This window comes from Catharus ustulatus, chromosome 26 (genome assembly GCF_009819885.2).
Source record: "Catharus ustulatus isolate bCatUst1 chromosome 26, bCatUst1.pri.v2, whole genome shotgun sequence".
In the NCBI taxonomy this organism is placed as follows: domain Eukaryota; kingdom Metazoa; phylum Chordata; class Aves; order Passeriformes; family Turdidae; genus Catharus; species Catharus ustulatus.
This window is the reverse complement of record NC_046246.1, coordinates 1,217,835-1,241,244: the sequence shown is the minus strand read 5'-3', so window position 1 is coordinate 1,241,244 and position 23,410 is coordinate 1,217,835. Positions and strand designations below refer to the sequence as shown.

The 23,410-nt window shown below is 50.1% G+C and overlaps 1 protein-coding gene across 6 annotated transcripts in view; it reads left to right on the top strand.

The window, feature by feature from the left end:
* Positions 1–822: 822 nt before the first annotated feature.
* Positions 823–23,410, top strand: part of PUM1 (pumilio RNA binding family member 1) — an 82,114-nt gene continuing 59,526 nt past the window's right edge. For all 6 annotated transcript variants that reach the window (XM_033080960.2, XM_033080957.2, XM_033080959.2 and 3 more), the window contains exons 1-3: positions 823–923; positions 4,841–5,214; positions 20,404–20,472. In XM_033080960.2, coding sequence (XP_032936851.1) covers positions 4,852–5,214; positions 20,404–20,472 — 432 coding nt within the window. In that variant the 5' untranslated portion in view covers positions 823–923; positions 4,841–4,851. The remainder of the gene's footprint in view (positions 924–4,840; positions 5,215–20,403; positions 20,473–23,410) is intronic.

Sequence of the window (23,410 nt, the reverse complement as noted above, 5' to 3'; positions counted from 1 at the left end):
CTTGGAAGGGCTCGGTGTGCACAGCTGGGAGTGCCAAGGCTTGGGGGGACACGGGGTGCTCAGCCTGGGGGACTGGGGCTGGGGCACTGTGCAGTGTCCAGGCAGCGTTCAGGATGCTCGGACTAGGGGTGAAATCAGGGTGCCCAGCATGGGGGGCTCAGCCCAGCGGCAGCGCAGGGCTGAACGCGGGGCTGTGCCCGCACCCCCGGCCCGCACGGGGCCACGCTGGCAGGGCTGACCCCAGCCTGGGCACTGTGGCAGGTTCGGGATAGCCCGGACACGTCCCGGTCCAGTCCATCTCGTCCCCTCTCATCCCGGTCCATGCTGATCCACCTCGTCCCGTCCCTTCCCGTGACATCCCGACCCTCTCCTTCCCGACGGGTCCGGTCCGGTCCATCCCGTCCTATCTCATTTCGATCCATCCCGGTCCATGCCGTCCCTTCCCTTCCCATCCCGTCCTCTCCCATCCCGATCCTCCCCGCTCCATCCCGTCCTACTCCGATCCCAATCCTCCCCGCTCCATCCCGTCCTATTCCATCCCATCCCGATCCTCCCCGCTCCATCTCGGTCTATCCCATCCCATCCTATCCCATCCCGATCCTCACCGCTCCATCCCATCCCGATCCCATCCCGATCCTCCCCGCTCCATCCCGATCCCATCCCGATCCTCCCCGCTCCATCCCGTCCCATCCCGATCCCATCCCGATCCTCCCCGCTCCATCCCGTCCCATCCCGATCCCATCCCGATCCTCCCCGCTCATCCCGCCCCGTCCCGGCGGCGCTGGAGCGGCCTCGCCTTCCCGTGGTGCAGCGCGGCCGCGGCCCCGCCGCGCCGCCATGTTGTCGGAGTGAGCGGCCGGGGAGAGGCAGCGGCGAGCGGCCGGGGGGGGCCCGGCATCCGTCTGCATCCAAGCGCTCCGCCCGTGAGTACCGGCCCGGGGCCGGCCCTGGCGCGCCGCGGACCCCCGCGGACCCGTCCGTGGGCGCATATTGGCGAGGGGCGCGGGAGGAGAGGCCCCAGGCCGCCCCGAAGGCGAGCGGCGGCGGGGGCGCTGCGCCGGCGCTCCCGCCCGGCTCCGTGTCGGGGCCGCGGCCTGGGCCCATTGTTAGCGGGGAGGGGGCGCGGGGGGATCCCCGGGCCCCGAGCTCGGCTCCGCGGGCGCTCCGGTAACGGGGACGGGGGTTATTGTTGGGGGGGCGCGGGCCCATCGCTGCCCTCACCCGCCTTACCCCGGGCCCGGCCCGCCGGGGGCTCCCGCCTGGCCTAGGGGGCCCCCCCTCTCCTGGGGAGGGTCTCCCCTTTCTCCCGGACGGGTTTCATCCCCGGGGGCCTCCCCCTTCTCCCGGGGGCTCCATCCTGGGGCGCTCAGTCGCTCCGGCCGAGGCCCCGCTTTGTTGCCCCCAGGGCTCCGGGGAGTGGTTGGGTTCCTTCCCCCCGGTTTTGGGGGGGGTCTCGGCGGCTTTGGGGGTCTCTGGAAGAGGAGGCGGTCGGCGCTGGCAGCGGGAGGGAGGAAAAAAGCAGACAATGTTTTCAGATCCGCTGGGTGACCCTGGGGGTTTTGTGTTTGTGTGGGGGTTTTTTCCCCCCTTGTTTTTATCTCGTGCTCACATAACAACAGCCTCGGCCCTTGTGAGCTGTAAACTTGGAATTTTAAGAGCCTCTCGCTCTAACCTGAGAAATGCTCTGATTTTTTTGTTGTTGTTGTTGTTGTTTGCTTTGGTCAATGTTTAATAACTTTGTTCGGAGCAGAGATTTGATTAGGCAGATCATGAGTGAGGAATTTCCTTTATTAAAAAGGATGAAGGGGTAGGGGGGACCGTGGGTCCAGTTGGGTTTTAGTGCCGGTTTTGGGAATCCGATGGGTCAGGAATTCAGCGCTGCGTCTCCCCAGGTTTTCAGGAAAACACAGGGCTAACGTTAAAAGTTCTGCTAGGCCACACAGCTCTCAAACAATGGCTCTGCTTTCATTTCCAGTGGAACTTTCCAAAAAAAACCCACCCAACCCAAACTCCTCCGCTTTGGGGTTGAAGTTTTTTGAAACGGGCGTTTTACACCGTGTTAATTCTGTAATAATTGTGATTTTGAGGGGAATACGGAATCCGAGCCGTAAGGATCTCGCTGTGGAGCCGGGCTGTGTGTGCATTAAAGCTCCTTTATTCAGTGTTGTCACCACCGGTGCTTCAAACTTGCAGGGAGATTCCTCCGAAGTTTTTTTGTTGTTTGTGGAATGTCCCATCATCGGAAGCATTGTGCCTGCAGAATTGCGGAGCGGTTCGTTTCCACGCCGTGTTTTCGTGCAGGGAAAGGCAGAACCGCCTGCCCTGAGCGCGGTGTAGCAGCCTTTGTTTGCAAATCCGGGGTTCTGCCCAGCCAACGCTTTCACCTGGGAAAAGCTGATCCTCTGTTTTTAGGAAGGGTTTGGGAATGAAAGAGGCTCTGGAGGCCCTGAGCAGCTGCGGGCTTGCAGTGCCTGGGTAGGTGACTCCGGGAGCTTTGAATGACAGGATTCAGCTGTCCCGCTGCCTCGAACGCGGCATTCCCATAAAAACACGGCTTGGAACTAAACTTGAACTACCCACAATGCTCCCTTCCCCTTTGCTCCCTTTCAAAATGTCGCCTTTGCCAAGTTTTCCGCTCGTGTTTGGAGCAGCCCAAAGAGGAAGTGGCTGGGAGCAGCCTCTCAATGCACGGACTGAGATTTTCTGCACCCTCCTGAATTTGATGAGAACACCTTTATGAACGCAGAAATTAATTCTCGTCTGTGGACGGAGGGACCTGCGGCCCTTTGAAGGAGCAAAGGCTGTGGCAGTGCAACTTTGTACCTTGTTTCTCACTGGAAATGGGCTTGTCACAATCTATAGATACTGGAAATTTTTTGGTGGGGATTCATAGTATCTTCTTTTTTTTTTTTTTTTTTACAGTCTGCCCTGAGATAACTTGTAACTTCCTTTCGAGGGGCCGCTCAGATTTCATTGCTGCAGTTAATACACACGTCTGTTTGATGATAAATGAATTTCTGACCATTAATTACTTAATTTTTTTTTGGTTCTTTCTGCATAAAGGAGCTTGAGTGCTTCATGTGATGTTACTGAAACATTTTGATATTGTTTGCAAAAGGGAAATTAAGAGGAAAATGCCGTTAAACTGGATGGTAGTCTTAAAATCAGTCAAGATTTAGTCATATCGTGTTTTCAGAGTTTTTTCGAGTATGTGGGGAAGGTGGTGATTTCCAGACTCTTTGAAAGCTGGAGGAGTGAGTCCTGTTGGATAGGAGTCCCTGGTATGTGAGCTGTGAGTGTATAAAAAGCCCTGCAGAGTGGCCCTGGGGGCTGTGTGTGTACATCACCAAATGATGTTGGAGGTGCATGGAGACAGCCTGATCTCTGCAGCTTTCAGTCATTTGCCTCTGAATATTAACCCCATGCTCGACTCGTGGGGCAAACCTGACAAAGTTTGATCCAAGACAGGACTCAGATTTTTTATTGTGGTCTCCCCACCGTTAGTAAATTGTTCTTGGAAGTTGTTTGTAGTAGCTGAGTGTTGTTCAGGGCTACTACGAGGAGCAGGGAGGGAACAGAGCCGCCTTTCAGGCCCTCGGAGCTGCTGGCAGGAGCAGGGCCAAGCTCTGCAGCCGCCAAGGTGCACCAGTGAAACATCCTGGGGCTGCTCTGCAGGAGTTTCTCAGGGCTCCACCACCCCAGTTTTATCCTCTGAACCTTTGTGGGGCTGCATTTAGGTGCTTCAAGTCATAAACTGTTTTTAATAAAGATTAATTCAGACTATCCCATGCCTTTAAAAATGAATTTGGCTTGTGTGAGCGTTACATAATGGGGGAAAACGCTTTGCTCTTCACACCTGTAGTGTCTTTATTGCTCTGATAGTCCTGCCTTAAAACAACAAACAAACTTCTGTGGTTTTGTGCTGCTGGAATGTTATCAAAATATTTGAAGAATAGGAAGTGAGTGAGTTGCTGTCAGCTTAATCTGCAGGTTTTCCTCCTGCTCGCAGATCATTTGGATATATGCAAAGCACATGGAATATTTCATTTATTGGGGTGTTTTATTGGGGTGTTCAGTGCTCTGGGTACTGAAAATGTGTTGGAGTTGTCCAGTTTTCCCCTGGTGCCATCAACAGCAGGATCAGCACTGCTGGCTGTGCCTGCTCTGGAAAGTTCTGCCAAGATCCCAGGTTTGCTGCTCTTTCTCCAGGGAATTCCATAAAGCATGTCCGTGGGTTTAATGCCTCCTGAGCACAACTCCTGAGTTAGCAGGGAGAGGAGAGTGCGTGCTGTGTTTGGGGCTCCATGAACTGTGCGAGCAGAAATCCGGGATTTGAAGTTTGCACTAAAAAAAACCAAACAACTAAACCAAAACCAAACTGTTGCTTTGCATGACTGAGGGAATACTTTGGGATACAGTGGGATACAGGGGGCCTCGAGTGTTTGTGTGGGTGGGGACTAGGCCTCTTCTGCCTGGTGTAAATGGGCACAGCAGGTTCTGCTGTCACTGCCTTCCATGGGTTTTTTGGGGGCTATTTCCCGGCAGTTTTCCAGTCAGTGTGTTGTCCCTCACAGAAATTGCCATTCTGATGGTGCTTCGTGGGCATCCTGTGCATGGTCTAAGCCCATCAGCACAGAACGTGGCGTTTCTGTGCAGTTTCAGTGCTGCTGGAGCTGCTGGCTTCACGGAGGGAGGGAAGGAGGGAGTGTTGAAGGAGTCACATTTGCCACAGCGATGTTCCCCTGCCAGTCACGAGATGGGTGTGTTATTTAACACTCAGAGCTGCAGCTGGGAGGATTTCATGTCTTTCCCCTGTGTTTCACCCCTGTCCCCCCTGCAGGTGTTGGTGGAATGAGCGTAGCGTGCGTGTTGAAGAGAAAAGCAGTTCTGTGGCAGGACTCGTTCAGCCCCCACCTGAAGCAGCACGCTCAAGACACAGCCAACCCCACCATGCCTGTGGTACTGACATCTGGCACAGGCTCGCAGGCTCAGCCACAGCCAGCTGCAAACCAGGCCCTTGCAGCAGGGACACACTCCAGCCCCGTGCCGGGATCCATAGGAGTGGCGGGGCGCTCCCAGGACGACGCCATGGTGGATTATTTCTTCCAGAGGCAGCACGGGGAGCAGCTCGGGGGAGGAGGCAGCGGCGGCGGCGGCTACAACAACAGCAAACACCGCTGGCCCACCGGGGACAACATCCATGCAGAGCATCAGGTAGAAAACCACTCCCAGCTTTCCCAACTCTGCCCTGCAGGCTTCTCAGAGGTACTTTTCATGGTGCTCTCCTAAAGCTGGAGCTGGTTCTGGAGGAGTTGGAGTGGCAACAGTGGTGCTGTTTGTTTCCTGTGTTCAGGGTGGTGGTGCCCTGGTAGCTCTGAGCTGAAAGGTTTCTGCTCTTGAGAGTGTTGAAATCCCAATCCACTCCCTGTGACAGTCGAATGCATGTTTACAAAATTCATCGCTCCCTTTATTGATTTTTTTTTTTTCTGATGTGTGAACCAGCACAGCCGTGACTGCTGCTGCTGCTGCTTTTCAAATCTGTTGCTGTAGTTAAATAATTCTTATGTAATGGTATTACAAAACTGCCAATGCATGTAGGTTGGGCTTTTACCATTCCCAATATTGGAAAACACAGGAGTAGAAGTTGCTGGTGGTATGTTTGACTGGGTTTCTTTGCTTTGGGGTTGGGTTTTTAGGGTTGCCATGTAGAGGGGAAAGTGGTGATGATGTGGTGCTGTAGCTGAACTGAGAAGAGCAGCCTTAAGAGTGTCACCAACCAGTGGTTTTAGGAACTTGTTAGAGCCACTCAGAGTCTCTAGAGGGGTGGTGGGCCAGGCTGTGTGCTAGTGATGTTTACTAGAAGTCTTTTCAGCAGTTGCATTGTCACTTGTGCTGCAGTTAAATGAGTGGCTGACTCACTCCACTCTGTCTGTGACCTGTAGCTCACTCATCAAAGACACCCGAGTGCTTCCTCTCCGAGGCAGCAGAACCCAAGTGTAAGCACATTTGAAAGCAGAATGATCCCCACAAATATTGCCAGGGCAGCAGACACAAAGCTTTTGCAACCTTTGTGAACATCTCCTGCCTCCAGTTTCTGGAATCAAAGTGGCCAAACCTCGCTCCTCTGCTGTGCCTCCCCAGGGGAGGTGTTGCCAACCAGACCATTTAAAAGCAAACATTGCAGGGAATTTTGCAGCCTCACAGAAGGCAGTGTGTACATCAACAAAGAAATAAACCCAAGTGCCCTGTTAATTTGTTCTGGAAGAAAAATCACATGAAATACTGCAATATGAGCTAAGGAGCTAGAAAAATATTGTTGTTTTTCCCTTATGGAGAAACATAGCATTTAGGTATCACTTCAGAAGAAATAGCTGCATTGAAACAGATGTAATTTTTCTGTTTATTATCCAAGTTTTCAGTCACTAACTGTAAAACTAGCTTCAAGAGACATCAGTGCCAGAGATCTTGATGTTTTATGTTGTGAAAAAACAACAAGCAAGAAATTTCTTCCTGCAAACTTTAGGTTTTTCAGATCAAAGCAGCCACAGAGTCTTGGGGTGGAGATGCCTGGGCAGGGCCTGCTATTGTTTGGGCATTTTGTGGCAAGATGACTTCATGAGTTAAAATGATGTCATAAATTCTCAATCTTCTTTTCCTCCAGCTCACACTCTCATCCTCCTTTCACTGCAAATCCCTGAGAGCAAAGACAACAAAAGTCACTGGAGATAAGGGGACTGGGGACAGGGCACTTCAAGCTTACAATCATTAAAAACTCTGCTGGTATTTGAACTTTTATTTATTTAATAATGGAAGGATTTAAACTTCCACTCAAACAAAAGAATCCTGCCTGTTCCAGAGGCTTGCCCTGTTGTCAGCAGAAGTGTTGCTCAGCTTGATTTTCTTCAGTAACTTCTGGAATGAAATTATCCTAATAAATAAACCACTTAAAGGAAAAGTCATTAGCTTATGCTAGTTTAAATTAACTTTTCAAATCCAGTTGCTGTGTTGTGTGGCAGCAGGACAGTGGTGAGAAGGTTGTGTGGACAGATCCCACCTGCAGGGTGGAGCTCACAGATGATTCTGTGATGCTCTCAGGTTCCCCTGTGAGTTGTGTGAGCTGAGGCTCAGGGAATACAGAATTACCAGGGGGGTTTAGGCCAGAATTAACGTGGGGGTTTTTATCTGTTTTGATTCCTGCTGGCTTTTACACTGTGATAGATGTGCTGCAGCCATAGTTCCACTGGTTTTGCACTCAGTGCTCATCCCTAAACCAGTCTTTGTGTCTGATTTCTCCCAAGTCAGCTCTGAGCTGGGGCACTACCCTGCTCTCCTGTGTCTGATACTGGGTGCTCCAGTGATGGATGGGCACTTCTCTCTGACTTTGGTGCTCCATCCTTCTTTTCCCATGGTTCTCTGCTTACCTTGGGGTTTTACTCCTGGGAAGCAGAATGCAGGATATGTGTAATCCTAACACTGCCATTCTTTCTGACTTCTTGACCACCTCCACATCTGCTTCTTCAATTATAAATTCCTTGGAGCAAGGACTAATCTTATGCGTACAAAATGATTTAATTCAGTTTGGATTTAGCTGGGGTAGAATTGAATTTGGTTTGTAAGAACAGAAGTGCAAGGAAGTGCTGGGACATGCAGGGAGTTAGGGAGTCATTAGGGATGTCTCCTGATTCTCAGTTTCTTCTGGATGCACTTTTATTACTGTACTTTTCATTTTAGGCTTTCAAAGATGGTTCAGCCTTGAAGACTGGTTAGGAAACTCAGTAGCTAAAAGATAATGGGAAGTCAGAAAAAGAATAATTATAGGCTAATATAGGTTAATGTCTGCCTAGAGCTTGGGAGGTCGTAATTAAAGGTGGAAGGATTTTAATTGTTGAATCCCAGATTCTTTTTGTTGTGTGTGCAGACGTGTGTCTGTTGGTGATATCACTGCAGTGGCTTTTACCAAATGCTGGCATTTCATGGTGCCATGGAACATCCAGGAGTGCTGTGAGTCACAGCTGAGCTGCAGGATCCTCATTTTCCATGGGTCTCTTCCTTCTGGTCACTTTTCCTCCTGGCAGCTCTGGGAATTGAGCTGAGAGGGGCTTTAGCAGGGGTGGCTCAAGGAAAAGTTTCTCCCAAGAAAGGGAGGAGAGAAGCTTCTTCCTGATGGTGTCCTCTCGTTGTGAGCAACAGGAAAATGCTCTGTGTTTTGTTTAGAAACTTTCTTTTCCTGTTGCATTTTCCCCTTCTTCTCTGGAAGGTGTGTGTGGGGTCAGGTTTTTTTTATGTATAATGAATCAATTAAAGATGCCCCTGTCATTTCACAAATTTGGGTATCAAAGCTTCACCATCCACAAAAAAAACCTTGTGTTGTAAGGTCTTCTTTGTCCCTGCAAAACACCAGAGTGGTGCTGGAATCACATTTTTGATTTCCTAATTTGGTCTCTCAGATCTACTGAGCAATATCCCAGGTGTTTGCAGCTGCAAATCCTTAATCACCAAACTTCCATGGAAGACACTGAACTGCAATTTTTTCTCTTTTTATCCACAAAAAGCAGCAGGATGAGGTTGAGTGTCAGGGTTTAATATCTGAGTGAGCAGGTTTAGGCTGTGTGATGCCTGGTTGCTGTTGGGCAGTGTTACCCTGGCTGCACTGGAGTGTTTGTGTGCTGTTTATCCAGCAAAACCACGGGCAGGGATCAGGACATCACGTAGGGAGGGCACGGGATGGTCCCAGGTGAGGAATGGCCTGGCTTGGATCTGCCTTGGTTATGAAAGGTTGCACAGATCTCCACACAAACCCAAACAGCCTCTGCTGCTCCTAGGGGCAGTGAGAAGACACTCAGCATATTCAGCTGGGACAAGTTATCAACACTGAGCAGGTTTTGAGGGAAATTGGCCGGGTTTTCTTGGCTGGGCTCTCCTGTGGCTCGTGCGTGTGTGTGCTGGAGCTGCAGTGAAGGGAGAGTTCTGTGCTGGGGTCCCTCTGGAATTGCAGTCACTGGATAAACTTAGGCTGTCTGAATTGCACTTGGGTAGTGTGGGAGTTGCTTGGTAGAAGCAAATGATTTTAGGCATTTGCTTTCTCTCAGAGCATGTTTAATTAATAATCGGAGACAATAGAACTCTGCAGGGATGGTCTTGTTGAATGTGGGGAATTTTTCACATGGTGTTGGTGAAGAATAGTGAGCACAACAGGGCTGGGACTGGGGTTTCTGCTCAGATTTGCCTTTTGGCAGTGTGACCATGTGATTTCTTCACTGGGAGCTGGGATTTGAGCAGAGGCACAAGGTAATTCTGGCAGCACAGCTCCTCCAGCCAGGCTGCTTCCTGCCCTGGGAGCAGCTGGAGCTGAGCACATTGCACAGTGTTGGGTGCTGCTGTGGCCAGAGCTTGCCTGAAAGTTGTGGCAAGATCCTCTAAAAAGGTCTTGGAAGCAAAGCCAGCCCTGGTGTTTTTTCTTCCAAAGAAAAATCCTGTTTAAGTGAGGCTTAACTGCTTAGGACAGAGATTTTGCCCCATCCCTGGTGGTGTCCAAGGCCAGGTTGGACAGGGCTTGGAGCAACCTGGGACAGTGGGAAGTGCCCCTGCCCATGGAAGGGGTGGGATGAGCTGGGATTTGGGATCTCTTCCAACCCAGACCATTTAATGATTTCTGATGTGCCTGTGGAAATGTGCTCCAAATAATTGCATGTGTTGTTTGTGCTGGGGCTGAAGGCATGGACTGAGTCCCTTGTCACACAAACCGTGTGACAGCACCTGTGGCTCAGCTCCTGGAGGTGGTTTCTGACCTCTGTTTCATTAAACCTGGTGAGTTTTCATGGGAATTTCCTTGTGTCCCAGTGAACTGCTCAGGGCTTTTCTTTCCCTGACACTGGAAGGGCTGTGCTAATTTGATACCCAGGTAATTTGAAACATAATTCCTTGCTGAAATGGAATGTCTGGTTTGGCTGATCTGTTTCACAGAGATTTCTCCATAGTGGAGGGGCAGCTTGGGAGGGGAACTGGGACATTTAATTTGGTTTTCTGCTTTGTGTTGCCCCCTGAAATGTTTTTGAGGTAGAAGGAGCACGAGTAGATTGGCTTAGTTGGATATTTCAGGTTGGAAAATCCTTGTGATATGCAGGGGAGAGAAAACACTCTGAAACATTCAGGAAGTTGCTCTGAGACTCTGTTTCCTCCAAATCCGTGGATTTTGCTGTTCCTGATGGGCAGCTGCAGATAAGATTGTCCAGTTGGGATTGCCCAAGTGACCTGGTGTGTTGGTGTTGGTATTTCTCCGTGGTTGTTGGTGTTCTGCTCTGCTTCCTTGCTGTGGTGCTCACTTAGGGGGAGCAAGAACACTTTCACATGACTGAATTTACAAATTTCAGTGCTTCCAGAAGACTTCAGGTATTTCAGTGGATATCTTGTATGAGTGTGCTTTGAAAAGAGATTTATTACAGGACTGGTCCTGCTTGTTTTCTCCTCCACTCTCCCCAACTTTGCTCTCCCCTTAGCAGCTCGTTTGTGGTTTGCTGAGTTGCTGTGACCTTCTCATTCTGCAGAGCAGGTTGTGATCCTGGGAGCGTTTTTGTAAATGGGTGAAGCTTTACAGTGGATCTGAGCCCCTCAATCCCTCCCCAGTCACCTGTTCCTCACAAACTGACACAAATTTCAGCTGCTGATCAGAAATCTCGCTGAAGAGCTGTTGCAGGGCAGTGTCTCTGGCTTGCCTGTCTCTGAACTCCCTCCTAGGTGTATCAGGGAGGATTTCCAGGCTGTTTTCCCTGGGTGCTGATGTCAGGCTGAACAAACGCTCCTTTGTGCTGCTGCCATGTGATGCTGCTCCCTCCTGGCAAGGAGCTGCTCTCAGCTCTCCTGTTACTCCTGTCTTTGTTAGGGATAGCTTCTGTTCCAGGGCAGTTGTTTTTATTGGAACATCTGGCTGTGGTTCTTGCCCTGTTCAGGCTTTGATTCTGGGGTGAAACTCAGCTGTGTTAAACCCTCAGTGAGTCCTGGTCAGTGTGGCATGAGACCACTCTCATCTGTTCTGACAGAGGTGCCTTGGCACTGCAATTAAACATTGTTACATCCCTTTTCCACATCTTTTTCCCTTTGGATTTAAACCTGGGAAGATCAGAGTGGGGCTGGCAGTGAAAGGAAAAGCCCCCCATGGTCAGATCTCAGCATGGCCCCAAGCTCTTGCACGAACCCAGGGTGCCAGGCACACACCTGGCATGGAGAAGATGGTTTTCCCAAGCTACTGCCAGCTCCAACAGGACAAAATTAAGGTTGTTTCTTCCCTAATCCAGTATTTTTGAATCCTGCACCCCAATATGTGCCTGAGACGTGGCAGGGTAACCTAAATTCCACATTAATGAAGCACCTCCCTGGGTGGGTGAAATGGGAGGAAAAACATAATTAGCTGAGGAAGGAGAGCCCCTCTGCAAGGCTGCCTTTGCTGCAGTTATTTCTGTCCCCTGAATCATTAATCAGCCTGGCCCCATGCCAGGGAAGGCATTAGCCAATCTGCAATTTCAATGGCTTTTTGCTTCCAGTGCTAATGGTAGTAGCAATTCTAACCATGAATCCTTTACTACAAAAATAGTAGTTAAACCACCTAATCCTGTCTAATACTTGTGACTTCACATTCTTTCTTTACCCACAATTGTTATGGGAGAAGGCTAAAAATAGTGCAGTAATCAGTTGATAGAACAACATTTTAACCCTGGCTCTGGTTGTCAGTGGCAAACCTGTTGTGGAGTGTGATGCTTTCCTTGCTGTCAGCTGGGGGATGCATTTCCCCTCTCCTGGATGCTGGAAATGTGTCTGCATGCCCTCAGATCTGGGATTTTTCTGAAATAATCTCCCGTGTGAGTTGTTCAAACAAGACAAACTCAAGCAGCCTCCCCCAGCTGAAGGAGGATTTGTTTCCTGCTGAAATTTATAAACCTTTAGTTCATTTAAAGACGTTTACAATTGTGAGTATATAAATCAAAGTATTCAGCTGTAGTATTTGGTTTTCTCCTCTCCATTCTGAGGATGTTAGTTGGTTTTGCTGGTTTTTGTTCTTTCTGTCTGAGTTCTGGTGTTCTTGTAGTAATGTTGGCTTTTTTTCTGAAGGATGTTTTACTAGAGAAGTGTTTGGTTGAAGTTTTTTGTTGTTTTTTTTTTTTAATTGCAAACTGAGCAAGACTAAAAATACGGAGCCAAATGGATGGAAATGTTCCATTCACACTTGCAGAGTGCACAGGAATTAAAAATAAATATCCAAGGAATAATCACACCCTGGAGGTGCTTTGGGTAAGCACCTGGAATGTACAGACAGGAAAAACTTGGAATCTCTCATCTTGTTTTCTCACAAATAAAAAAATGCTGTTGGATCTTCCAGGCCAGGTTGGAAAGAGGTTGGAGCAACCTGGGACAGTGGAAGGAGCCCCTGCCCAAATCAGTCTGGAATTCTGGGATCTTAGAGCTGAGAAATCAAGACATGTGTCTCTCTGCAGAAATAAAACAATAATATCATTTCTCTGCAGCAGTGGAGGAGCAGAACAAGAGAGATCCCCCAGCAGGGTGGGACCTGCAGCCCTGGGCAGGGCTGAGATCCTGGCAGGCTCCTCCAGCCCTCCAAGAGCTGAGCCTGCAGCAGGAAGGAGCCCTTCCATGGATTTGTGCTCCTTCCATGGATTTGTGCTCCCAGCACCAGTCCCTTGCCGTGTTTTGTTTGCCAGGATGGCAGAGAGGAGCTCAGAATTGCTTGTGCAGTTTGTGGGATTCCCTGGAGTTGCTGTGCAGGGCTGAGGGCAGCACTGGGCCCTGTCATTTACTGCAGATCAAAGGAAAATTGAGATTATCCATTTGCATGTTCCAGCTGCAGGAATTCCTGACTTGGCAGGGCCCATCCTGCCTCGGTGGGAGCAGAGCCCTCCTGGCCAGGAGGGAAACTGGGGGGAGCAAATGCTCCAGTGTGAGTGAGGGAAGTGAATCCTGGGGTAAGGAAAGGCAGCCTTGGGAATGGCGGTGAGAACAGTGAGGGAATGGGGAGCTGGGGCTGGCACAGGTTTGCTTTGCTTTCCCTCTAACAGAATTGGTTCAATAGGAACAGATAATTTAAACCCTCTTCAGTCACTGTTATCCCCAATAAATAAAGGTATTGGATCTATTTAATGTTCAACATGAAAAATAAAAAATCATCAATATGGCTTCATGGTGCACTTTTAGAGACAGTTTAGATCATCACTAGAATATTTCTTAGCTCAAATATTTGTTAGCAAACATTTTTTAGATTCTTTTTCTCCAAAGAAATTTCTAGTTACTTTTCTGTTTTTTTCCTCCTGTATGCCTGATTGTTTTATTTTCTTTGTTTAATTCCACTTGCCTTTTGCTTCCTGGGAAACATCTCTTGTATAAGGAGGAAGAAAAAGAATCCTTTGGGGTTGAGAGTGAAATTTAGCCTTGGCTAGTTTGGCTGCCTATCTGCCCAGGTGAATGTAAATTCCACGTAAATGAGGATTCCTTAATATACAGAAAACTGTGTGCAATCCCCTGGGATACCTGAAATGTGATACAGCCCTGCACTCGGAATTTATATGTAAAGGTCACTTTAGCAACCATATTTGCTTAATATAAGGTGCAGTATTAACACAGATTGTTGACATTAATATTTACCTAAAATTACAATTCACCTGCTTTGCTGGTTACTCTCAGGGCATGAAAAACCCCCTTGGATCATTCTAGAATAAAAAATGAGGTCCTGGAAATGTGCAAGGTAAATTCCCTGTTGTTCTCATGCTAATTTGTTGAGTCTTCAGCTCCCTGTTTATTAATCAGAAGGACAGTTTGGGGCCCTGGCTGCTGTTAATTGACCTGAGTGCAGAATCCCTTTGACAAGTGCCATTCCCCCGGGCCTGCCTTTGCTGGCATCACATGGAGCAGAGTTTGCAGCACCAGCAGGGCCCTGCCTCCTGTCAGGGGCTGGGCTCTGAGGGGGCACTGGTGCTGCTGCAAGTTTGGAGAATCCTGCAATTCTGGTTTTGTGGTTTGGTTGGGAAGGGACCTTGAGGATAATCCATTGACACCCCTGCCATGGCAGAGACACCTCCCATTGTCCCCATGCAGCCTGGCCTTGGGCACTGCCAGGGATCCAGGGGCAGCCACAGCTGCTCTGGCAATTCCATGGCAGCCCCTGCCCACCCTGCCAGGGAACAATTCCTTGCCAAGCTCCCATCCAGCCCTGCCCTGTGGCAGTGGGAGCCATTCCCTGGGTCCTGTCCCTCCCTGCCTTGTCCCCAGTCCCTCTGCAGCTCTCCTGGAGCCCCTTCAGGCCCTGCAAGGGGCTCTGAGCTCTGCCTGGAGCCTTCTCCTCTCCAGGGACCACCCCCAGCTCTCCCAGCCTGGCTCCAGAGGGGCTCCAGCCCCCAAAGCACCTTGATGACTCCTTTACTCTGTTGCAGTTTTTTACCTCAGGGCACACCAGGCCTGGTTTGGGGTGCTGTGTTAGAGCTGGAGCAGGGGATGTTCAGTCCCAGTCCCAGAGTGTGAATTGTTCCCCACTCCCACTCTCCAGGGTGATCCAGACCCTTGGATCGTTCATGTCTGTGATGAGCATCTGAGTCTTTGCTGTTCTGCATGAGATAACCAGGAAAACTTAAATCTGTGTCAGGGTGTGTTTAAGGGCTTGGAGACAGGGAAAAGTGGCTTTGCCTGGGTTTGTGGGGTGGTGGGTGAGCAGCAGGTACCAGCACTCAGAACATCCTCACCTGCTGGAATTGTGCTTTGTCCCTGTCTGGTGCAGCTCCATCATTCAGAAGTGTTCCAGACATGGATAGGGACTGGTGTCTGGGTGGCTTTGGGACAAGGAAAGCATTTGCTTCTCAGTTGTCACTGAATTTTGTTATGCTGAGGCTGTCTGATCTTATTAAAAAGGAAAGACAGTGCAGTTGTCCTGTGTGAGGTGGCTGCCTGACATGAATGAGCTGCTCGAGGGGCTGGAAAATCCCCGTGAATGTGTTTGGTTCTGAGCTGCTGAGAGGCTCCTCTTCAATCTCTGAGGTTTGAAGGACCCTGGGAGAAATGGGCTTGGGTTGTTGCAGTGGGGGAGAGCTGAAAGCATTCCATGGTTTTTGTCCTCCTGGAATAGGATTGGGTGTCTGCTGTTGGAATTGGGAAAGGCCCCTGGAGCCCCAGTGCGAGGCCAGGGGGGTTGGGAGGATCACTGGGGTGAAATGCAGGGTCCTGCCCGTGGGTCACCAGAACCCCAGCAGCTCCAGGCTGGGACAGAGCCTGGAAAAGCTGGGAAAGGCCCTGGGAGTGCTGGGACAGTCTGGGTGTGTGTCCAGGTGTGCCAGAGGCTGCTGCCACCTGGACTGTGTCAGCAGCAGTGTGACCAACAGGAGCAGGGCAGTGACCTGGTACTGCTGGGACACCTTGGGGCAGGAGAGACCCTGAGGGGCTGGAGAGTGTCCAGGGCAGGGAACAGAGCTGGGAAGGGGCTGGAGCCCAGGAGAGGCTGAGGGAGCTGGAAAGGGGCTCAGCCTGGAGAAAAGGAGGCTCAGGGGGGCCCTTGTGGCTCTGCACAACTCCCTGCCAGGAGGGGACAGCCGGGGGGGTCGGGCTGTGCTCCAGGAACAGGGACAGGAGCAGAGGGAACGGCCTCAGGCTGGGCAGGGCAGGCTCAGGGTGGGAACCAGCAGGAATTTCCCCATGGAAAGGGTGCTCAGGGATTGGAACTGCCCAGGGGGTTTGGAGTGCCCATCCCTGGAGGTGTCCAAGGAAGGACTCTGGCACTGAGAGCTCTGGGCTGGGGACAAGGTGGAGGTCGGGCACAGTGTGGATTCTGTGGTCTCAGAGATCTTTTCCAGCCTCAGGGATTCCATGATTTGGGAGAGCAAATGAGATTTTGGAGTTTGGACAGAAAGGAATGTGCAGTGGGATCTCAGCTGTGTCTGTGGGGTGTCATTGAGACGCCAGCTGTGTCTGTGGGGTGTCCTTGGGACCCCAGCTGTGTCTGTGGGGTGTCATTGAGATCCCAGCTGTGTCTGTGGGGTGTCATTGGGACCCCAGCTGTGTCTGTGGGGTGTCAGTGGGACCCCAGCTGTGTCTGTGGGGTGTCAGTAGGATCCCAGCTGTGTCTGTGGGGTGTCAGTAGGATCCCAGCTGTGTCTGTGGGGTGTCAGTAGGATCCCAGCTGTGTCTGTGGGGTGTCAGTGAGACCCCAGCTGTGTCTGTGGGCTGTCAGTGGGACCCCAGCTGTGTCTGTGGGGTGTCATTGAGATCCCAGCTGTGTCTGTGGGGTGTCAGTGGGACCCCAGCTGTGTCTGTGGGGTGTCAGTAGGATCCCAGCTGTGTCTGTGGGGTGTCATTGAGATCCCAGCCGTGTCTGTGGGATGTCAGTAGGACCCCAGCTTTGTCTTGCTTTATCCCTTGTTTTCCAGCACAGAGGTGAGAACTGGTGCAGAGCAGAGGCTCTGCATTCTGAATTCTCCCCAGCCTCAGGAAGTTCAGTGATCCAGTGGTTTTGCTCCAGTTTCCTGGTGTGGCTGGAAGTGAATCCCACTTTGGGATGTGTGCTCCCACCGGGCAGGCTGGCAATGATTTCTGAGTCAGTGCAGTGGCTGGAGCTGCAGTGTGTTACAGTGACACACATTCCTGTATTAGTGTGTGGAAATTGCTCTTGAATGAGATTTTCATAGTTCCTGAGTGCATGCACACACTCCATGGTGAGGGGAGGGATGTTCTTGTGCAATGAACCTGCTTTGGAACTCGTTCTGGAGCGTGGTGCTGGTGTCCAGAGCCCTCACGTTGTGAAGTGGGGTTCCAGAGTGAGTGTGGGCAGAAGGGAGAGGAGTTCTGTCCTGCTCAGGAAGGCAGCAGTGGCTCCTGGGAGGATGTGCACTCCACATCCCTTAGCAGAGGCACAGCCTGCCTGCCAGGGGCTGAGCAGGGGCAGCAGGAGCCAGGTTAGTTGGGTCACTGGGACTCCAGCTGCCCTGTCCATGTGTGATTCCTGATTGCTGCAGTTGGGAGCTCACCTCTCCTGCCAGGAGCCCGGGGATCCAGGGTGTCACAGCACATCCAGATGTCAGGGCATCGCTGCCTCCTGCAGCCGATTGATCCTGGCGTTGTCTCCTGGATTTCTCTCAAATCTCTGCCTCAGTGCCGAACCACATTTTCTGGTAATCAGATCTCATCGGCGTCAGTGCTCATCTGGGGAGAGGTTGTGTCTCTGTGGACCTCCTTGTTTCTCGTGTTTACACCGTGCTGCCTCTGCTCTGTGCTCCTCAGAGCTCAGGGGTCGTTAACAAGAGCAGATCCTGATGAGGTGGAAGATGAGCTCTATTGTTTAATTGCCATTCCAGAGGAATCCCTGCCTTCTGGAATGCAGAGCTGTTGGAAATCATGGCTTTGTGTTCTGCTGTTTCAGTCACTTTGTTCTTCCTGGAAGGAAAACGAAGGAGCCCTGTGATATTTTTGTGACACGAGGTGAAAATGTGTTGATATTTAAAATTACAGGCACTGAGAAATGAGAAAAAGATCTTTTGGGTGCAGTCTTTGAAAATCAAATAAATAGAATCAATGATCAATCAAGGTAAAGGAACTGAGTGAAAGAGCCTGAGAATTGCTGTTTATGGACACTTTGAGTACAAAGTGGCCAAAATCAGGCACAAAGGCCTGATTTAGAAAATGCTTTTATCCATATTTGTTAGGATTCTTGAAAGAGAGATGATAAAGGATGTGAAGTACCTGTGAATGAATAATTTCTTCATTTCTTCACTTCTGATACCTGGTAGAGAAGGCAGTTTTTATTTTCTGCTTTTCATCATGGCTGGGGTAGGGGATATTTGGGGAGGGGATGGAGGCAGCCTGTTCCTGCTGTGTGACACTGTCCGGAGGAGCCACCAAGTGATCTGCAGGGCTGGAGCACCTCTGCTCTGAGGAAATGCTGAGGGAGTTGGGATTGTTGAGCCTGGAAAAAAGGCAGCTTTGGGGTGATCTCATTGTGGCCTTCCAGTGCCTGCAGGGAGAGATGGAGAGGGACTGTTGACAAGAGCTGGGGTGACAGGAGGAGATGGCTTCAAACTGACACAGAATAGCTTTAAATTGGATTTATGGGAGAAATTGTTCCCTGGCAGGGTGGGCAGGGGCTGCCATGGAATTGCCAGAGCAGCTGTGGCTGCCCCTGGATCCCTGGCAGTGCCCAAGGCCAGGCTGGGCATTGGGGCTGGGAGCACCTGGGACAGTGGGAGGTGTCCCTGCCATGGCAGGGGTGCCCCTGGAGGAACTTCAATGTCCCTTCCCACCCAAACCATTCCATATTGAGCAAATCAAGCACAAATGTCACTTCATATTCTTTTGGGTTTTGCAGGGAATGCAGTGGATCTTTGTAGCAGCTTTGGTTTGAGGTTGCCAGAGCTCAGCACCCACCCCTGGGAGATGATTTGTTTTGGGGAAGCTGCTGGACACACTGGGAGCAGCCTTTGTGGTGGCTTCTGTGGTTTGCTGGGACATCACTTCAGTCACCTTCTGAATCTGTCTGTACAACTTCTCCATTCCTCGGGTGCCTGATGGAAATTATCATTTGCTCTCTGCCAGCTTCTGTGGTTTGGCACATCTGGGGGTTCCTACCAGTTCAGCTTGAAGTGCTCCGTGAAGAATTTGGTCCCAGTGACGTTTGTGTGGCACCAGGCAGCTGGGCTGGGTCAGCTGCAGAGCAGGGATGGAGCTGGCAGGGGAGGAAAGTCTGTGGGGCTGCAGGGTTGGGATGGGCTTTCACTCCATGTGACAAACGTCACTGCAAAGGTGACAAGGCTGAGGCAGAACTGAGAATAGCTGAGCTGAGATACAGAACAAGAGATACCTGATTTTTAAACTGGGATTCTGAGTGACTGACCCCTGAGGATTTCCAAATTATGTAAATATCTATTAAATAATTCAGTAATACACCACCAATCTTTTGTGAAGTATGATGGCCACAGAATAGAAGAATTTAGACTGCAGGGGATTTCTGGAGGTTGATGTGGTGCTTTCTTCCATCTGGTTCTTAGTTGAGATCTTGAGAATAATGTCTTAGAATAAAAATAAAACATAATCCCAAGGTTTTGGTTCTGCTGGAAGTGGTGCTGCGCTATCAGAAGTCAGGGTTAAGGTGGTGGTATAACATTTACAATGCTGGTCACTGGTGGGCTGTGAGCATCTTACCAATTTTGGGGATTTTTTTTGTCCTGTACTCACCCACCAGGTATTGCTGAGCTCCTTCCTCAACCACAGCTCTAAACCCTGTGTGTAAACCTGCAGCATGGATCAGTGTGGGCATTACTCCTTTAAAAGTGCTTTATAAACTCCTCCCTGCTCAGCAGAGGTGCCTGGGCCCTGCTGGGCTGCAGGGAGTGTGCAGACACTGAGTAGGAGGGGAGGAGTTCCTGCTTGTGTGGGGTGTTGGTGGCTGCTGGGGCAGGAGTGGGGCTGGGGAGGGCAATCCCTGCTCCCAGTCCCAGCACGTGGCTCAGCTGCTGGGCTTTGGCCTCAAGTCCAGAGTTGGGCTTTCTGTGGTAATTGGCTTCCTCATGTGTGCTCAGCAGCTGAGATTTGGGAATGAGAGGCAGGGGAAGAGTTTTCCTGCATTTGCAACATATCCAGTCCATGTCAGGGGCTGATCTCTGCTCCCTGGGCCAGGGACAGGGAAGGGCTGGAGCTGGGCCAGGGCAGGCTCAGGCTGGAGATCAGGGAAAGGTTCTTCCCTCCCCCAGAGGGTGCTGGCACTGCCCAGGCTCCCCAGGGAATGGGCACGGCCCCGAGGCTGCCAGAGCTGCAGGGATGGACAGGGGGGATTGCTGGGGGGGCTGGGCAGGGACAGGAGATGGAATCCATGATCCCTGTGATCTGTTCAGCTCAGGTGTTCTATGGTTCTGGCAGCTGATTTATCCAATAGTTTCAAATTTATGCTTTTTTTTTCTGCTCTAAATAACTCAGTTTTCACCAAATCAAACCATTGTGGTGTTCTCCTTTGTGTCAGTGTAACCTGAAGGTAAATGTGCCAGGTTTATATAGATTTTTGATTCCCACCTTCTGGTGGCTTCTCCTGCCTTCACTGCCTCACCTGAAACCACTGTTAAATACCAGCAGAGACAGTTGTGTTAGGCTTTGTGTGTCTTAAAAGTAATTGCTGGTTGTTCCTTTCTTGTGCATGTGTAAATCTAAAACACAGAAATAAATCTGTGTGTAATAATACATGTGTGTATTTAGTAATGAAAATACATAAATGTTGTAACTGCTGGGAGTGTTAAAGGTAAGTCATCCTCTGGAGCTCCATAACCTTGTTACAGGCTCTCAGTCTGGAGGAGAAAAATGGCTCTAAACTCTGATGATATAAAAATAACAGCAAATAAGAGCATTTCCTCATGGCCTTTTCTCCCCATCTATGAATAGGTGCGTTCCATGGATGAACTGAATCACGATTTCCAAGCGCTGGCTCTGGAGGGACGGGCTATGGGAGAGGTAAGTGAGAGGCCTGGAGAAAAAAACAAATCTGTATTTTGGGAGGGGGAGGAAATGAAATAGCACTTTTTTGAGGCTGCTGGGATGATTGTGGTGCTGGGGTTTCTTTGTCCTGCCTGCAAGGTCTGTGTGTGTGTGTGTCTGTGTGTGTGTGTCTGTGTGTCTGTCTGTGTGTCTGTCTGTCTGTGTGTGGTTGATCCAACCCCAAACCTGCCAGGCTGGAATCCATCTGGGAGGGAGGAACAGCTAAACCTTCACCTGTTGGCTCATCCAGCAGAAGAGAGTGGCTGGACAACAACAGCTGGAAATCTGTCAGGGGACAGGTGTCCCAGTGCTTGGAGCAGGTTTATTTTGGGATTCACTGAGCTCACACCCCCTTGTGCTGTGGGGCATTGTCTGCTGCCCTGTTCTCAGTCCTGGCCACCTTTTTTCTGGCTCTTGCAGAAAGGCCAGGGCTGTGTTTAAGTTTGGAGTAACTGGGCAGCCTGAGCCAGGGCTACAGGAGGGATAAGGGCAGGGCAGAGATAATGTGTCTGCAGCTGGAACTTCACAGAACCCAGCCAGAGTTCATTTAATCTCTCATAGCAGCGAGGAGGTGGCAGATTTGGGGGGAAATGCCCACTGGTTTTCTTGGAAAAAAAGAGAATTTGTCTGTTTTTAGGGTGGCCTGAAAGAACAGCTTGTTCCTATAGGTTCCTGATGGAGAGGCTTCTTTGCCTTGTCTGGTTCCTTTTACCTTTAGTGAGTCCCTTGTGGAAGGACAGAGGAGAAAATCTTGTCTGGTAGGAGGATGTTCATGTGTGGCAGCTCAGCTTGATGCAAGTCTGCTGCTCCTCTTGAGTTCAGACCAGTTTATTTCCTCCACATTTAGTGCCTCCTGTCTGTTACCCTGTGCATGACCCAGGTGTAGAAAATAAAAGTCCCTGGAACCCAGAAGTTTCTGTTTTGGAGAAAAGAGCAAACCAGGACTGTGGCATGGTGGGATACACAAGAAGGTGCCCTCTCTCAGCTCAAAGACCTCCCTCCTTCCCCTGTTCCTTCCTCCTTCCCTCCTTCCCTGCTCTGCTTTCCTTTCCTTCCTTGCTTCCTTTTCCTTCTTCCCCCTTCCTTCTCCCCCTTCCTTCTGTGGAAAACCATAATCCAGGGTTGGATTTTGATTTGACTTGTGAGGAAAATCCGTTTTTCCAGGCTGTATTAATTTACCCCAAGACTGTTCACTAAGAGGAGGTGAAAATGATTTTCAAAGGAGCAAACCTGACATTAAAAACCTGCCTGAAGCTGCTGCACAGCAGCTGCTGTGCTCCATGTGCAGCTTGTCTGTGGAATGCTGGGGGTGGGAATGTTCCCAGGAGATGATTTTGTGACACCTCATTTGGGCAGGAGGTTCATTCTCAGAGAGAAGGGCCCAGGCTGGCTGGGAGCAGGTTCACAGTGAGCACAGCTCTCAGCTTTGCTGAGCATGACACAAGGTCACAGAGCTGGAGTGCCTGAAGGAATTCCTAAAAACACTGAGTTCTCCCAGCTTTTGGTTTATTGAGGCATTCCTGAGAGGAGCGAGTTTGAGTTTGTGTTTTGGAGCTTTGCCTTCCACTGATGACTCATTTTTTTCCCCTTCTTGTAACTGTGATGCAGAAAGTTTTGGCAGTGGCATCCTTTTGTCACTGGGCTTTTCCACATGCTGGAATGAACGGCTTTGTCCAGGAAAGGTGACATCTCACCTTTCTCTTTCAGCTAAACCACTATTTCTTGTTTCTCCTGGGTTTTTTTTCCCTCAGTCTCACAGTTTGCATTCTTTATCCATTGAATTTTCTCTGTATCTCTCCAAGGCTGATTTCAGGGATCCCACAGGATCTGTGGTAGCTTCCAGAACCATGTTCCTCACCTGGATTTTGTGCAGTTTAGATGCCTTAATAAGGCACGGGTGGTTTCCACCCCTTCTTCTGCTCCTGGAATGAAGAGAAAATGTGGGGAGAAAGTCAGAAAGTGATAGTGAAATAAACTGATAGTGAAAAACCTAGAGGAGAAAGATGAGGAAGAGCCTTTCTGCATTTAGTGTTAGATTTTTTTTATTTTGTTTTCTTGCTTCTTGTTAAACACCATCATAATTTCAGTGATTGAAGGAGTTTGTGAAAACATCAGAGTGGTTTTTAAAGGGCACTGTCAAACAGTTAAATGTCTTATCTATTCTGCTCTCAGAATGTAAATAATGTTTGAAGATCAACAGATATCCTTATGTGGGAACATTAAGAATACTTAAAAAACCCCACAACTTTGATTTCTCTTGGGGCTGTTTGCATCCTCAGACTCCCAGCCTCATATTCCTGAATTTCCAGTGAGTGGAAGTGCAATATTTTCTCAAGCAGGGATTGAAAAGAGCCCCAGAGCCCCTTTTTCTCCACTTTGGACTGTGAAAGCTTTGTGCTGTTGTGTGACCATGGTCAGGAATGCTGGAAGCAGCTCTGGGACAGGGAATGTTGTCCCTCTGTTCCAGCACCTTGTCCAGGCTGCTCTCTGGGGTGAAGGAACTCAGCCTGGAGCTTTGTTCAGCACTTCAGTGTAGGATTTTGGTGCTGTGGCTCAGGCCAGCACATGTGGTCCTTAAGGCCTTGATCCCACAGTCCTGATCCTTATCTTTGGCTTAACACAAGCCCTGCAAGTTCCCTTCCTCCCCCAGTCTCAGGATGGGGAGCTGCATGTCTGCTTTTCCTTGTGGAAGTCCCTTGGGTCTGTAGCTTTGCAGCTGGGAGTGTTGGTGCAGTGTCTCTGGGGTAGTGGGCAGCACTCAGGGGCTGTGAGGTGCAGTTGGGTTTGTCCCCAACCCCTTACAGGCATTTGGGACCTTGGGTTTGGAGTAGGTTGTGCAAAGTCTGTGTCTGGAGTCAAGGAGCAGCTGGGTGAGTTGCTGGTGAAACTTAATCCTGAACGTGGGAGAAGGATT